At 43.1% G+C, this 17879-nt stretch overlaps 1 protein-coding gene across 3 annotated transcripts; it reads right to left on the bottom strand.

Annotated features, from left to right (window-relative positions):
• Positions 1–3396: 3396 nt before the first annotated feature.
• LOC139368173 (TBC1 domain family, member 24) lies at positions 3397–17879 on the bottom strand. 3 transcript variants are annotated; one of them, XM_071106782.1, is made up of 8 exons: positions 17807–17879; positions 16643–16752; positions 14300–15413; positions 12478–12636; positions 9562–9625; positions 9092–9187; positions 6037–6304; positions 3397–5759 (listed from the first exon to the last, which is right to left on the bottom strand). In XM_071106782.1, exons 3-8 carry the CDS (start codon positions 15292–15294, stop codon positions 5596–5598), a joined length of 1746 nt encoding a protein of 581 aa, XP_070962883.1. In that variant the 5' UTR covers positions 15295–15413; positions 16643–16752; positions 17807–17879; the 3' UTR covers positions 3397–5595. The 3 variants fall into 3 exon arrangements, with proteins under 3 accessions (XP_070962883.1, XP_070962882.1, XP_070962884.1); XM_071106781.1 differs by lacking the exon at positions 16643–16752 and having other exon boundaries at positions 17807–17873; XM_071106783.1 differs by lacking the exon at positions 17807–17879 and having other exon boundaries at positions 16643–16758.

Here is a 17879-nt window from a genome sequence, read left to right as displayed (position 1 = left end):
CAGTTCCAGACCAAATTGGCAAGGCACCTGCACACGCTGCCTGCCTCACCAGGGAAAACTTTAGATATCCCTGTTTTTCTACAGTCAAAAGATTACAATAGCCACAAGGTTGTTGATAAACCAAAGCAATCATACAATACCACAGTATGAGTCATTATACCCATAAAACCTAGCGGTAAGGGAAATGGTGGTAATAGTTTTTCCGCCATTCATTTTTCCCATAGGTGATTTTAGAAATAGCTGTTTTTTCGTGCAGGCTTACCCTGGCGTGATGTTTTGATAACCGTGTAAATCTCTCTAGGACAAGATTAATTTTATCAATACGGTGCATTCGGAAAGTATTCAGACCCCTTCCCTTTTTTCCATATTTTGTTGTTACAGCCCTATTCTAAAATGGATTAAATACATTTTTTTCCCTCATCAATCTACACACAATACCCCATAATGACAAAGCGAAAAAAAGTTGTTTTAAATTTTTAAATGTATAAAAAACAAGAAACAGAAATACCTTATTTAGCTTTCAAGGAGCTCTCAAGGAGCTCGGCCTCCGACCGCGAGGCAGGGCCAAGCTTCCTGCCATCCATGACCTCTATACCGGGTGGTGTCAGAGGAAGGCCATAAAAATTGTCAAAGACTCCAGTTACCCTAGTCATAGACTGTTCTCTCTGCTAGCGCACGGCAAGCGGTACCGGAACCGGAACGCGGAATTGTCCGTAGAGCCCCGAGACATCGAGGCACAGATCTGGGAAAGGGTACCAAAAAATGTCTGCATCATTGAAGGTCTCCAAGAACACAGCGGCATCCATCATTCTTAAATGAAAGAAGTTTGGAACCACCAAGACTCTTCCTAGAGCTGGCCGCCTGGCAAAACTAAGCAATAGGGGGAGAAGGGCCTTGGTTAGGGAGGTGACCAAAAATCTGATGGTCACTCTGACAGAGCTCCGGAGTTCCACTGTGGAGATAGGAGAACCTTCTCGAAGGACAAGCTTGTAGCGTAATACCCAAGGCTGTAATACTCTAGGCTGTAATCGCTGCCAAAGGTGCTTCAACAAAGTACTGAATAAAAGGTCTGAATACTTACGTAAATGTGATATTTCAGTTTTTTATTTTTAATACATTTCCAAAAATGTCTAAAAAAACGTTTTTGCTTTGTCATTATGAGGTATTGTGTGTATATTGACGAGGGGTCTGAATACTTCCCGAATGCACTGTATGTAATCCAGTTCACACTGGCGTTTTGCAAGCTCGTTTTTTTAATCTACATTTTAACCAAGTTTATTGCTCAGCCTGTTAATATCAACAATAATATCCATCCGTTTGGAGAATCTGTTTGGAGCTAGCATTTTATAAGTGATGGCAAGACCATTTATTTATTTATTGATTTAATCATTACCCATTTGCTAATAGCAGAAAGTGCAGAATTGAGATCGATCTCACTGATAAGATCTTTAGACTGTAAACAGAAATACTAATTCTTTGAAAGAAAATAGCTACATTTCCAGTATGGTTTCAAAAAGCTCTTATCATTAACCCCAAAGAAAGAAGGATGGAACAATGGTCTGTCAGCGGAGCTGAGGAAATATCACATTCACTGACAAGATTCAGAGGATTGGAAGATACCAAGCAATAATCAATTATAGATTTGAATTGTCTAGTTTGTCTACAACTACTAGTTGTAGAGTTAAACCAATACAAATGTTTGAAAGTTTTATTCTGAGATTGCCAAATATCATAACGTTTAAAGTTAGAGCAGAAAGTATTAAGTTAAAACAATAGGCTGATGCCTAATTGGACATTTATCCACCCAGTCATCATGAGCAACATCATAATGACCACCAACAATAATGTTTTCTGTTGAACATTTGTTTTTAAACTCAGTTAAGACTTTGCTAAAATATGTTAGAAGAAGACTGTCTTGACTGTATGTTATAACCATTCATATTTAGAGGGGCTAATGGTTGCCTGGCTAACCAGACTCCTTGCTCCGGCTAAACGCTACGCAATGGGCGTTGGATCATTTTTATACCCATAACACAACACAATTTGAAGGGCGGTGACCAATGTTGGTCAACATCTTGACAAGATGTTGGGTTTGGGTTAGGGTTTGGCCAGGGTAGGCCATTATTGTAAATGAGAATTTGTTCTTAACTGACTTTCCTAGTTAAATACATTTACAAAAAGATGCTACATGCTCATAAATGGTTGAGGTCGCCACTGATTATTATCATTGTATGTTTACTGTTTTGGGTGGATGACTATTTAGATCTTAACTACATCTTCATCCTTCCAATCTGATTACATAGACCTACATGCGATCCACATTTCTAACATATATAAATGAAATACCCTACTTGCGACAATATAGCTAATGTACACTGAACAAAAATATAAACGCAACATGTAAAGTGTTGGTCCCATGTTTTAAGAGCTGAAATAAAACATCCCAAAAATGTACCATACACACAAAAAGCTTAATTCTCTCAAATGTTGTGCATTTCGTCTTTGCCAAGATAATTCATCCACCTGACAGGTGTGGCAAATTTAAGAAGATGATTAAACAGCATGATCATTACACATATACACCTTGTGCTGGGGACAATAAAAGGCAATAAAAGGCCACTCTAAAATGTGTAGTTTTGTCACACAACACAATGCGACAGATGCCTCAAGTTTTGAAGGAGCGCGCAATTTTAATGCTGACTGCAGGAATGTCCAGAGCTGTTACCAGATAATTTAATGTTCATTTCTCTACCATAAGCCACCTCCAACGTTGTTTTAGAGAATTTGGCAGTATGTCCAACCGGCCTCACAACCACAGACCATGTGTATGGCGTTGTGTGGGCGAGCGGTTTGCTGATGTCAACATCCTATATCTTCCCTATATCCGTCACTCCCCTTGTTTCTTTCCTCAGGTGTTACCAACTCTGTTTTCATGTCGGTGTGTTTCGTGTTCATGGTTTCTTTTATTTATTAAAACACTCACTCCCTGAACTTGCTTCCCGACTCGCAGCGCACTCGTTACAATCTAGATGTTACTGTAATGTTATAGCCTACAATTTGTCTGGTTTGTAATAATGTCAACAAACAAATTTGTTGATTGTCTATATTGTAGGCTACACTATTTTAGGGGCTTAATCTGTCCGGGAAATCGGCTCTCAATGAGCAAGTACCCCAGGGAATCAACACCAAGTGCATATTGTTTACCCAGTAACTTATGTGAACCGATGTACAGTACATGTAGTCTAATACTTTTCTGTACAGTGAGTGTTTTGTGATTTAATCAAATTCTGTTCTTTTCATGCTTACTGACAAAAACAACAAATGTTGAGAATGAAAGAAATACACTACAGCCTGTAGTGACGCTAACATGCAATCAATTACCATACATTAAGAAGCTTTGTGGACTCCATTTAATGACATCTGTTACAATTCCATGTTGCACAATCACAAATAATGAGGAAGGTACAAGGGCATGAAGTAATGACAAACAGAGCAAATCCCATATGCTGCAAAAATACTGATATGTTTTCATTCTAGTAGCCTATGCACTCACTACCTGGTAATATTTTGTGAAAAACCATCACAGAAATATAGAACAAGACTTGTGAAAGAGCTTGGGGCTGGTATCTAATTTCCTTATCAGGATATTCATTCCTTGGAACATGTTGATCACGTTCAGCTTTGTGTAGAAGTGGAATTTCACTGGCATCAATTTCATCGGCATAAAAGAAGGCAAACAACATGTCTGCCATTGTCGTATACCTTCCTTTGAGTCTATTCGACTTCCGCCTTACCACGCAAACTCGCCCAGTGTGTCTGGATCTGAGTACCTCCCTGACCCTTCACCGAATACAAATACATTCGGGGCTGCCTGATTGGTCCAGAATCTGATGGGTTGAGCCAGAACACACTTGGGTAAAGCAGCGGTTTGAAAATTCACCATTGGCTGTGATATTCTTATTGGCTAGCGCTGATCCAGTCGCTGATGACTTTGTTTTGTACAACACCCCTCGTCACCACAAACGACTTCAACGATGGCAGCCTCAGACTAAAGCCTGTCGCGAACCACAGAGAAGCGGGCAGAATAGAGCGCGAGTCGTCAGGCTAGGCTAATGGTTCGATTCTGGGACTGTGAAAGGCAACTGACACGTTTATGTGACAGGGTTCAAGACTACTACCCTCCTTTCTCCCCGAAGTCATGGAGAAAGAACAGTCGAATGGGTAGGGGCACATGCGTGCAAAGCTAGCAAAAAAACAAACAATGAAAGTGAAAAATAATGAACAATAAAACATGACAGAATTACTTGTTTCAAAGTGTATTACTTTCACATACTTGATACATCTGTATTTTTAATCAATACTTCACTGGAGGACTTCAACACAACAAAGATATTCAATGATATACAGTTGAGTCTCTGCCAAATAACTGACATTTTCTGCTCCTTTTTGGATGATAACGTTTCAGAGTTAAAGGAGGGGGACGGATAGAGAAAGACAGATGAATGCTGCATTACTTACACATAGTTTAACTACAGGTTGTGGACCTAAATGGGAGGGACGTGGATATGGTCTTCGTCACACACTTTTACAGTATCAATAAAAAAAAAAACATTCAAAGAACGATATTCGCATACTTTAAAAGGGGTCTTTTTTCTAATTTACTGCTGTGTGCAGAAGCAAGAGTACATCTGGCGAGAATATGGTCTGCACAACAGCCAGACTGAAACTAGCCTGGTCCCAGATCTGTTTGTACCGTATAGCCAATTGTCATGTGTGCTACGACAATGAATAACCATAGATGGTGGTTCAGTAAGATGGCACAATGAGATCTGGGACCAGGCTACACTGAAACGTCAAGTTTACACAAGTATCCACCAACAGAACCACAGTTAATCTGATATAGAGTAATAACTCCCAGACATGTACAGTCAGAGGGAAAAGCACAACAGGGCTTGATGAAAGACAATGAAACCTGGCACGACTTAGGTCACGACTGCATTACTTGAACTCTGCTATTTTGATTGCAAAGACCCCACAATTCAACATTCTTCACCAAATTTACACTTCACTTTGTGCAATTCATTTTCATAGACCCCAGTTCTCTAAAAGCTGGGTAGACGGCATATGTTCTTAGACTTACAGGCCTACTAACTACGATTTTGGCAGTTGGTTAAGCGCCTAACCAGATTGCACAAATGAATGAGTGGATATAAAGTGAATATAGAAATGAAACAAGTTACTTGAGTGTGTAAAACCATGGCATTTGATAAAAATGCCAGACAAAGCCTTTTTAAAACAACAGAGCTGCTTTTCGTCATTATAAACCCCGAATGAGTCAACAAAAAGAGTAATACAACAATTAAACATCTGTAAAAAAAAATGAACACAAATAAAAGATACTTTCAGAATACGATACTTGTTTTACATTAATAATTACAAATATTTCACATTTATGTATAGAATTCAAAGGATAAATTAATTTGCTGGATGGAATGGGGTTTGTTCTGATATTGCAGGTACCTTCATCAGGCCTTTGGTTGGGTTTCTCTGTGTGTGTGTGTGTGTGTGTGTGTCTCTCTAACTGTGTGTATGTGTCTATCTATCTGAGGCCATGGCGTCCTGGAAGCCCCACACCTCCAGCAGTGCCACCTGGAAGCTCTCGGTGGAGCAGAGCGGCGGGTTGTCGAAGGTGGTGCAGCGGGCTGTGCGCCCGTGGTTCAGTTCGCCGTCGATGTACAGCGCGTTGCCCTCTCCTCCCCCTGGCAGAAGACAGAACAGCAGGAGTTAAGACAGAAAAATGAGCTGAATCTAGGCAAGTGCACTGGATCTGAGAGATTAATAAAACATTTTAAAAGACGCTGAGGGAGAAGAGAGGCACAGGCAAGGGCCACAGGGATCCTCAGTTCCTAGATGTTAGTTTAAATGCAACATTGTCAGGTCGACATCAGTCATTGATGAGGACAATCTACTCACTCTGGACAGTCTGTTTGATTAAGAACAAGAGACGCTGGTTAAGAAGGACTGATTTCTACTCACCCACTATGATGGAGTCAACGTTGCCGGCCATGAACATGGAGGTGTTTCTGGAGTTGAGGTTGAAGTGTCGGGCCGAGAGGAAGGGTGACAGGCGGTTGGAGGGGTCAGCGGCCGGCCTCTCCACGGGGAGGCTGTTGTCATCAGAGCTCTGCCCGTCGGTGGGAGCCTCGTACTCAGCAGGGTCCTCACTGCTCTGGGCCTTGATGGAGGAAGCCAGCTCCGGGTGGCGGATCACCACCCACTCATACCTCTCCATCTCCGGCTTCAGCTATATGGACAAACAGAGAGTAACAATCATTGATCACATTTGAGTGTTTATTTTCATATATTTACACACACTTGAGGGGTTTACCTTGAATCATCCAGACACAAACTGGATACTGAGACTGTCATATTTGGTGTTTTTTTTCTCCCCATGCATGCCTAATAGATCTCGACCCCCATCTTACAGTGTGTTGTTGCGTGTTCCTGTCCCATGTGGCTCAGTTTGTAGAACATGGCGCTTGCAACGCCAGGGTTGTTGGTTCGATTCCCACGGGGGACCAGTACGAAAAAGAAGAGAGTCTGCTAAATAACTAACATTTTTAATGTATGTGGTGTCAAGTGAGGATCAAGTGAGCATGTGTACGTGTGTGTTTCTGCCTGTGCAGGGCGGTATTCACAGGCAGACGGTTAGAGCACATAGCTGTGCATCATCCTCACCACAACACTTTAATAATTAAACGGAAAAGGAGTTTGAAAGAAGGCCATTTCTAGATCCAGATACACTCAGCAAAACCTCTCTAAAAATGTACAAAACCTTTTGTTAAATTATCAGCTATACCACTCAAGAAGAAATACTGCGTTTTGGACGTGACATGCTTTTCTGTTCAGAGTGGGTGGAGGCCAGACTGGTGACAAGGAGGCTTAGTATTGTGACAGTGGCTGAAGAAACTATTTGTAAATGGCGCCCCCTGGTGTCCAATCTTAGTCACAAATTGCTATCTCGGAGGCAAAATTATATATGGGACGCACCCAAAAGAATCCACATAACATTCTAATCCCCAACAAGGTTATTAAAGTTGTGATTTTCTATTAGTTTTTTTAATTTGAAATTAGTTTAGGATTTTCATTTGAAATTCAGTTTAGTTTCAGTTAGTTTTCAGACTTGATTTACTAGATGTCATTCAAACATTTCTATTTCATATGATTTAATATTCACTTTTAGTGTTTGGGACAGAAAGTAGCCTTATGCATGGGAGGCTAGGAGCCATTTATGTGTTGTAGGCCTATAGCGGCAGGTAGCCTAGTGGTTAGAGCATTGGGCCAGTAACCGAAAGGTTGATGGATAGAATCCCCGAGCTGACAAGGTAAAAATCTGTCATTCTGCCCCTGAACGAGGCAGTTCACCCGCCGGTAGGCCGTCATTGTAAATAAGAATTTGCTCTTAACTGACTTGCCTAGTTAAATAAAGGTAAAAATATATAAAAATATCAGAGGTACTCAAGTACTATTTGAGATGATCCAGTCACACAAATGTCCTAGGTGGCAAACCCCAGACACCCTTCTTGATGGCAGAGAGAAAAATTTGCAGTTTTGAAGCTCATTTTCTGCCATTCTACACATTATGCCATTGAGCAAAGAGAAAATGAAATGTTAAAGCTTATGTCCTGCAATTCTACAAAATGTCCACGACTCGTGTGTTCATATGATACCAGGAGTCTACAAAGAAGCTGATCGTGGACTACAGGAAACGCAGGGCCGAGCACGCCCCCATTCACATCGAATGGTGCTGTAGCGGAGACTGCCGTGTCCACATCACTAACGACCTATCATGGTCCAAACACAGTCGTGAAGAGGACATGACAACACCTCTTCCCCCTCAGAAGGCTGAAAAGATTTGGCATGGGCCCACATATCCTCATTAAATTATACAGCTGCACCATTGATAGCATCACCGCCTGGTATGGCAACTGCTCGGCATCCGACCGCAAGACGCTACAGAGGGTAGTGCGTACGGCCCAGTACATCTACTGGGGCCAAGCTTCCTGCTATACCAGGCGGTGTCAGAGGAAGGCCCTAAAAATGGTCAAATACTCCAGCCACTCAAGCCACAGCCTTTTTTCTCTGCTCCTGCACGTCAAGCAGTATCGGAGCTCCAAGTCTGGGACCATAAGGCTCCTGAACAGATTCTACCCCAAAGCCATAAAACTGCTGAACAGTTCATTAAATGGCTTCCTGGACTTTCTTCTTTTATCAATCAATCAATCAATCAATCACCTAACCAAATCTACACATTACCTCAATCGTCCCAACTACCTCGTACTGCCGTACACTCACTCCTGTATAGCCTGTATAGCCTTGTTATTGTTATTTTAGTGTGTCATTTTACCATTTTATCTATTTGTTCATTTTCTTACTTTTAACTGCACTGTTGGGAAAGGGCTTATGAGTAAGCATTTCACAAGTCTAAACTTGTTTTATTTTGTGCATGTGGCACAATTTTTTTGATTTGAGTCAAATCCTGACCGAATTCCAAATTTCTTGTCTTTATCCTGACATTCTTTGTGGGTGCTGTTCAGATGAACTTTGAGGTTGGTTGGGTTTTTCCATATTTAAAAAAACAAAAATAAATTCTCCTGAATTTTGTGATATCCAATTGGTAGTTACAGCTTTGTCCCATCGCTGCAACTCCAGTACGGACTCGGGAGAGGCAAAGGCCGAGAGCCATGCGTCCTCCGAAACACGACCAGCCAAGCCGCACTGCTGCTTGACACACTGCTCGTTTAACCCTGAAGACAGCCTGGGATCGAACCAGGGTTTATAGTAACGCCTCTAGCACTGCCTTCGACCGCTGCGTCCTTTCCAAAAATGTACTCAAAATCATCCCATACGGAGCTTTGCCTTTAGCGTCCGACCACTGCTAGTGTTGGATTTGATGCCGCCATTGTTCAAGCTCAGTTTCCTAAATCGTTTTTCCAATTGTAGTTTTTACTTTAGTGTGTTTTAGTTTGCTCCTCAACCTTGCTCCTCAAAAATAAATTGGGATGAGAAAAATGAAGTAAACACAACTCACCCTAAAGACAAAACATTCTCCAGTCCCAAAGAAGCTGAGTTTGTTCCCGCCTCGCTTGCGCTCCTCCCAATCGGTTGAGAGAAAGGCTCCACATACCTGGACAGACAATACAGGGCATGGTGAGAGGGTGTATTACAGTAGAATCAAAGGGAGAAGTGGGATAGGAAATAGAAGGATGGGACAATGTCAAAAGGCGAAGAAGAATTTCGCTATTATAAAAAGTAGATACTGCATATGTATTCATTAAATGATAGGTCTTTAGCATATCAATATGATTGAAAAACTGTAGACTTAAAACACCATGCTTACTTTTTCAGTGTCATAATAATGTGAGCTCGAGAGTTACTTGTCTATTGCCGTGGTTGTCATTATACTGTTACACAAGGGTGGTAATGCACACACAATGTATAAGTGTGTGTGTGTGTGTGTGTGTGTGTGTGTGTGTGTGTGTGTGTGTGTAAGGTCGTTACATCAGCTTCGCAGGTCCGGATGAGTAGCAGAGTGGGCTCATACCCTTCAACATGAGCGTAAAACCTGGGACAAAAGGAATGGACAACCTCTATTACACATCCCTTAACACAATCTGGCCATGTATGTATGTGTGAAATGAACCAGAAGAAAAACACACACACATAAGCTTCCCTTTAACAATCATAATGCATCTTAAAGATGAGGAGCAAAAAGAAAGGGGGCACTTTTAACTGACAACAACATTACATTTAGCCTACAGTGCGATACCTTCCATGCGTTTTTTTTTACAAGGTCAGATTACATTCGGTCTTGGTTTTATGAACATACTGCAGTTTCTCTTTGGTCAATGATTTCTATGTAGCATAATTCAGAAAGTTAACCCATTCCTATTGAAAAAAACAAATGTGTGAATTTAAGTCAGAGATCAGCCTTTTTCACTAGCTGAATGAAAGTCTTTATGGCCCCTAGTGATGTACTTTGGATAGCTCTGATACTCACCTGTGTCTCAGCTGATGAGCAGTAAACCAATACAGGTGGGTAAATATTAACTAAACCTACAGTATTGATCCTTAAAACCTGTCCCTGGGGAAAAAGTGTCAGGCTACGGTTTGCATTCTATAAACAAGATTCTGTTTCTGTGTGAGCTATGAATATGACCCTGAACTAAGTCTTCCGTTTGGCCTGAGGGTGATGGATTTAGTACCCGAGGCTGTACAAGGGCAAGGGAATATTGAACAAGGGCCATTGCTGATTCATCACTAAACAAACGTTATATTCTAGTTCTATTGCTGCTGAACACAGACATAAATGGGTGACCTTACTGTCCAAGTCATTCCCTTAGCCCTCCTTTAAAGAGGCAATCTGCAGTTCAAACAATAACAAAGTGACAGACCCGCCACTGTTTTGGTAAATAGTTGAGGGATGGGGCTGGAGAAATGTAACCGGTCTCAAATTAATAGACAGATGTAATGGCTGACCATCCATGATATCAAAATGTATAGATTTAAGCATTTTTTTAGGATATGAAGTGTTTGTGTACAATTACATTTATAAACAATGGAGTAAAACAAGCTTATATTTTGGGGACTGGTAGGGTAAGAGTTGATTGAACTAAGCTCATGAGGCATTTCTAAGTTATATTCATAGATATATATCTACACACACACACTACCGTTCAAAAGTTTGGGTCACTTAGATATTTCCTTGTTTTTTGAAGAAAAGCACATTTTTTGTCTATTAAAATAACATCAAAGTAATCAGAAATACAGTGTAGACATTGTTAATGTTGTAAATTACTACTATATCTGAAAAGGGCAGATTTTGAATGGAATATCTACATAGGCCCATTATCAGCAACCATCACGCCTGTGTTCCAATGGCACGTTGTGTCAGCTAATCCAAGTTTATCATTTTAAAAAGGCTAATTGATCATTAGAAAATCCTTTTGCAATTATGTTAGCACAGCTGAAAACTGTTGTTGGATTAAAGCAGCAATAAAACTGTCCTTCTTTAGACTAGTTGAGTATCTGGAGCATCAGTATTTGTGAGTTCGATTACAGGCTCAAAATGGCCAGAAGAAACAAAGACCTTTCTTCTGAAACTCGTCAGTCTATTCTGGTTCTGAGAAATTAAGGCTATTCCATGCGAGAAATTGCCAAGAAACTGAAGATCTCGTACAACACTGTGTACTACTCCCTTCACAGAACAGTGCAAACTGTCTCTAACCAGAATAGAAAGAAGAGTGGGAGGCCCCGGAGCACAACTAAGCAAGAGGACAAGTACATTAGAGTGTCTAGTTTGAGAAACAGACACCTCATAAGTCCTCAACTGGCAGCATCATGAAATAGTACCCGCAAAACACCAGTCTCAACGTGAACAGTGAGAGGCGACTCGGGGATGCTGGCCTTCTAGGCAGAGTTGCAAAGAAAAAGCCACATCTCAGACTGGCCAATAAAAAGAAAAGTTTAAGATGGGCAAAAGAACACAGACACTAGACAGAGGAACATCCCGTTGTCGCCTCTTCACTGTTGACGTTGAGACTTGTGAGGCGTCTGTCAATTTGATGTTATTTTAATGGACAACATTTTTTGCTTTTCTTTCAAAAACAAGGACGTTTCTAAGTGACCCCAACTTTTGAACGGTAGTGTGTAGATACACATTTAAAAGTAAAGAAATTGACGTACCAATCGCAAATTGCCCCTTTGTGGTAAAGTAGGCATGGTAGCCAAGACTGTGGCGAAATGTAGAGTAAGCTTTATGGTAAATTGGGCCCAGTGCAGGGTAAAGTGTACCATTGAGGATGAAAAAAGTGGGCAGAATATCAGTTTCTCGGGTACATTACAGCGTACCGACGATATTATCGCATATCTGCGACATAATCATGTCTGCAATATTAATCGCATATTAGTGATAATGTTGCATATATGCGGTGATATAGCATCTCGATGACATGAAAATGTCGCTATAACCCAAGCTTAGTTGTCTCTCTAAGGTTAGGTTGGTGTGGAACCTGAGACGAAGGATAAAGTGGGTACAGGAAATTGTAGAGCGCAGGGGTACCAACCTTATTTTCCCCCATGGGCCACATTCGGTCTCCACTGAGGTCCAAAGGACAGCACTGAAACTTGATTATAATTAGCCAAAAATAGCCTAGTAAATGGAATTGTCAATGCTCCCTGACTGTCTAGCTTTTGTTTCGGTGACTGTTAGCAATCTGGACAGAGTGTAGAGACTGTATAAAAATGTAGGTCCATTCTCATTTCCACCTACTTTTAAATTTGGTTTTAGGTATTTCAATATAGACGGAGACCGTTTCCTCGCAGAAAACACATGCGGCCCACATCGGAATTGTTATGTTTGACACCCCTGGTCTAGGCTGCAGTGGGTGGCTAAAGTGAGACTGGTAAAGTGGGTACCGGTTGAGGCTGCAGCCGTGGGTGGACGTGGTGAAGAGAAGCTGCGGTTCGCACAGGGCGAAGCGCTCAGGGATCCACGACCAGATGTCCCTCATCTCCTTGGCGCTGACCACCTCCGAGGAGAAGGTGTCCGGGTTCAGAGCCAGCTGCACGTTGCGCCTGTAGCCATGGTAACCGGGCAGGAAGGAGATGACTACTTTGTCAGTAACACACAAACTCCTGATCGGTCAGTCAAAGTCTTTGTACAGCATGTAGGGCCATGAGGTTGTGGTAATGGAAGGTATTTTCTGAGCCTGCCTGGATGTCATGGTTGTTGTTGTAGTTACTGTACAACTCCTGACCTCAAGGGTCACAGCGTGAGTCAGTCTGGGACTTTATTTAGGCCTATTCAATTGAGTGTTAACGAGAAGCAAAAACCAGCACACTGTTTCTTGGTTTTGCCTATGGTAGTGTGTTCTATGTCCAAATCGTGTTTTCCTGGTCACTTATAGTTAAATGATGGTTTACAGAGAATGTAGACACGGTTTCTAATACAATTTATCACTAATGAGGGAGATCAGCTCAAGTATTAACAGGTGAAGAGAGAGAGCTGAGAGAGAGAGAGAGAAACACCTACCTCAGACTAACAGAGCCAAGTGCAAATGGGAGAATGGAGGAGTAGTAGACACATGGACACAGGAGTCAAGGTGAAAACAGAAGACGACGGTGGATGGAAAATGGACAGCAAAACAAAAGGGGGGAAAACTATGAACAGAATGGTGAGAAAAGAGCCACACAGACAGCCACAACAGGAAAAGGTGTGAGTGAACTAAAAAACAGAAAATTAGTTAAGTATCCAAATGCTTTTAGCGGCAGGTGTCCAAATGATTTTAGCTGCAGGTCGCACCGGCTTTATAAAGCCAGGAACGACAGCCACTTTTCACTGGTGGTTTTGCCTAGATGGGATGCCGAAAATGTTACTTTTTGTAGCAGGATAGGACAACATACGGTTTGGAGAATTAGGTTAAGGTTAGGAAAATGGTTAGAGTTAGCTAAAATGCATAATGTCACATCCCTTCTAAACAAGACCCTTACTGGTGGCTAAAGTTGTCATGCACATTTTATTTTTAAAATTTTTTTTTAGTGCATGCCTCTCATTTGTAGCATACCATTCTGAATTGTTTCATGGCTTTTGAACTTAGAACCATGTCTTTAAAAAAATAAAACTTTTCTCCCCAATGTCGTGGTAGTTACAGTCTTGTCTCATTGCTGCAACTCCCGTACGGACTCGGGAGAGGCGAAGGTCGAGAGCCGTGCGTCCTCCGAAACACGACCCCGCCAAGCCACACTGCTTCTTGACACAATGCCCACTTAACCCGGAAGCCAGCCACACCAATGTGTCGGAGGAAACACCGTACACCTGGCGACCGTGTCAGCGTGCATTGTGCCCAGGGCGCCACAGGAGTCGCTAGAGCGCGATGGGACAAGGACATCCCTGCTGGCCAAACCCTCTGCTAACCCGGACGACACTGGGCCAATTGTGCGCCGCCCCATGGGTCTTCCGGTCGCGGCCGGCTGCCTGGACTCAAACCAGGATCTCTAGTGACACAGCTAGCACTCCAATGCAGTGCCTTAGACCACTGCGCCACTCGGGAGGCCAACGTAGAACCTTGTCTAATGTTTATTTACACGCTGCCATTAGCTAAAGCGCTAGCATAGCATTAGCAGAGGTATTAGTGTCCACTGCCTCATTGATATCCATTAATTTCTCTAGAAGTAAATTATCTCTCCAATTTCAATTACACCCAATAGAGCTCATGCTATGTCTCTAGCCCTCACTCACCTCTTCTGTTTGACGGTGATACCCTTCTGCTGCAGCGACTTCTCATTGGCGAGCTGCAGGAGGGTAATCTCTTTGCGACTGAACAGGCGGATGGAGAAGGCCTTCTCCAGCAGCTTGTCCGGGGTGATGCTGGAGTCGATGGCTTTGACAAAAGCCTGGATCTCCGCCTTGACCTCTGAAGAGTCCTGTTTCTGGCCCTCTGATGGCTGAGCTCCAGCTCCAGCCCCGGCTTTCTGCTTGCGATAGAACTTGAGCAGGGCCAGGGCCACGCGATACAACACCTTGTATCCTTCCACCAGGAAGACGTCTAGTACCCGGGCCACGTGGCTGAAGGGCAGGTCGCCCAGCACCCAGCGCTGCCAGCCCGAGTACACTTCCACCACGTCCTGCGCTGTGGCCACGATCAACTTGTGGGCGGCCGGGCAGTACTTGTTGGCCAGGTCGCCGAAGGTCATGCAGCTGGATTCGTAGGCCAGGAAGGTCTGGTCCACCAAGCGTCGGCCTGGCTCGTTGCAGGCCAGCAGACGGCTGATGTTCTCGAAGCACTGCGCCTCGTCGGCACTGAAGTGCAGCAGGAGGGCCGTTATGGCGGGCAGCGCCGGGCAGTGCGAGATGTCCGGGAACTGGCCAGCCAGACAGGAGATGACCCGGTGGACGGTGGTCACTGCGTCTGCTTTGAGGCAGTAGTGCGGAACAGCGCTGCCGTCCACAAAGTCCGGCAGTGGGATGATGGACGAGGCTTTTTTACCTGTGCTGTCCCCCATGAGGTCACGATAGACCTCAGCATCGGGGGTGACGGTGCGACAGGGGATGGCCTTGATGAGTTGCTGGTAAACCTGGGCACGAAGCTTGTGGTTCTTGGCCCAGTGGCCCTGCCTGGCCAGTTTCTTGAGCTCCAATGGGTCCTTGACATCCAATTTGGAGGGGCCACTGCTGTTGGCCAGGTCCCCCATCTGGGTCCAGTCCACAAAGCAGCCGTAGTCCTCCTCAGTCATGGCTGCAGTATCTTCTGGACTGCGGCTGAGGGGTCTTGAGTATAGCTTAGCCTAACTAGCCTTCTGTCCTCTTCACAACAAATAAGTCCAGGGTGTCTCTCAACCACCCATGATGTTTACTACAGAGAGGGGAAAAGAATGAGAACATTGTTACAAACATATGGGTTTGCTTGACAGGCTATTTGGAACTTAATGCAGGGGGAGGGCGGGACAAAATAAAGGGAATCTTGTATAAGCTAGCCTGTATGTGAGCGATTGCAGAATAAGACCTTTGACGCAGGCTAAAAATATGCAACCTACACTGGCTATATAGGTTAAGGTTGCCCTGACCGGCTGAGACTGGTTTTGACTAGGTACTATACAGCTACGACCAGAAGTTACTTTTTCATAGCAGGTTAGGATAAGGTTAGAAATAGGGTAAGGTAAAATGCTCTCCTGCTACAAAAACTGACTTCTGGTCATAGATGTACTACGTCTAGTCACAACCATCTAGTCTATAAACAGCCATGTCTCAGGGCAAAGGTTGAGTGAGCAATTAAGGGCAAATCATGGTAAATATGTCTATAATTTTAAGCAGCAAAGAAAAATGATGTTGCATGACAGAAACTGATAGAATTATTGAACTAAACAACAATATAGTATGGGATCATCTTGGGTCACTGACCTCAAGCCAGAGAGAGGGCTGCAATCCCAGGTACAGAGATGGAGCTGAGTGCCACCCCCAGCTAAAACTAAATGACTTTAGTTAGCTGGCTATAGATGAACTATATTGAAGAACTGCATTATTATGCTAAATTAACTGTCTGTGTGTAGGATCAGCCAGCAAGGGACACTGATGATAACAGCTAATGTGATCAAGACAGCTAGCTATACTGAACAAAAATATTTAATTTAACTACGTAAATCAGTTAAGAACAAATGTTTATTTACAATGACAGCCTACCCCGGCCAAACCCTCCCCTAACACGGACGACGCTGGGCCAATTGTGCTCCGCCCTATGGGACTCCCGATCTCGGCCAGAAGTGATACGGGGATCGAACCAGGGTCTGTAGTGACGCCTCTAGCACTGAGATGCAGTGCCTTACACCGCTGTGTCACTTGGGAGCAACAATTTCAAAGATTTGACTGATTTACATTTTATTGAAGGAAATCAGTCAATTTAAAGAAATTCGTTAGGCCCTAATCTATGGATTCCACATGACTGGGAATACAGATATGCATATGTTGGTCACAGATACTTTAAAAGAAATGGGCCTCAGGATCTAGGCACGGTATTTCTGCGCATTGAAATTGCCATAGATAAAATGCAATTATGTTTGTTGTTGCGTAGCTTATGCCTGCCCATACCATAACCCCACCGGCATCATGGGACAGTCCGTTCACAATGTTGACATCAGCAAACTGCTTGCCCACAGGACACCATACACGTGGTCTGCAGTTGAGGCCTGTTGGACCTACTGCAAAATTCTCAAAAAAACAAAAAAACGTTGGAGGCAGTTTATGTTAGAGAAATTTACATTAAATTATCTGGCAAAAACTCTGGTGGACACACCTGCAGTCAGTATGCCAATTGCACCCTCCCTCAATATTTGAGACATCTGTGGCATTGTGTTGTGTGACAAAACTGCACATTTTAAAGTGTCCTTTTATTGTCCCCAGCACAAGGTGCATCTCTTTAATGATCATGCTGTTTAATCAGCTTCTTGATTTGCCACACCTGTCAGGTGGCTGGATTATCTTGGCAAAGGAGAAATGTTCATTAACAGGGGATGTAAACAAATGTGCAAAAGAAATGTAGAGAAAGAAGCTTTTTGTGCGTATGAAAAAGGTATATGATTTTATTTCACCTCATGAAACCAACACTTTACGTTTATATTTTTGTTCAGCGTAGTTAGCCAACACTGACTAAGATAATTCATTTGACAGGCGACAAGGTGCCGACACCACAACTCTGCATAGCTATATGGGGCTGGGTAAGAAATGCATTCATATTGCTGGAATAAAACTGACTAAATTTAGTTGGTCAGCTAGCTAGAACCCCCGAACGCCGTGAAAACTGATAGTTAGTGGTAACCCTGGCAAAGGTGACAGGTAGCGCTAGCTAGAAATGCGGACAGAGCGCACGCTAACAAAGCGGTTTCCATCCATTCACGTTAGCAATTGACATTGGTCCATTGTCTGATCAGTGTTATCACCAGGTCAATGCATAGCATAACATTAGCTAGAATAGCTAGCTAGTTATCACGTCAAAATAGTTTGCGACGACCATAAAGCATTTTCTTCAGATGCAGAGCGATAGTCAGCCAGCTAGCACCTAGCTAACTAGCGACAAGATAGCGAGACAAATTCTCTTCCTCACTGTCAACATTGGTTGTTGTTGAACTTGCATTGCGAGCGGGCTAACTAATATTATCACGATGCATAAGGGCAAGAGGACTGCGCATGTGTTAATAACTGCTGAAGAAACGACAAGACATGAAAAATACCTGTCAAGATATGAAATTACCCTACCTGGTTTGGTCAGATGTCTTGAGATGTTGGAGCTGCAGTCATATTTGTCAGTTTCGGACATGCGCAGTATCCC

Source organism: Oncorhynchus clarkii, chromosome 16 (genome assembly GCF_045791955.1).
Source record: "Oncorhynchus clarkii lewisi isolate Uvic-CL-2024 chromosome 16, UVic_Ocla_1.0, whole genome shotgun sequence".
NCBI lineage: Eukaryota > Metazoa > Chordata > Actinopteri > Salmoniformes > Salmonidae > Oncorhynchus > Oncorhynchus clarkii.
This window is presented reverse-complemented; position numbering and strand designations above follow the sequence as displayed.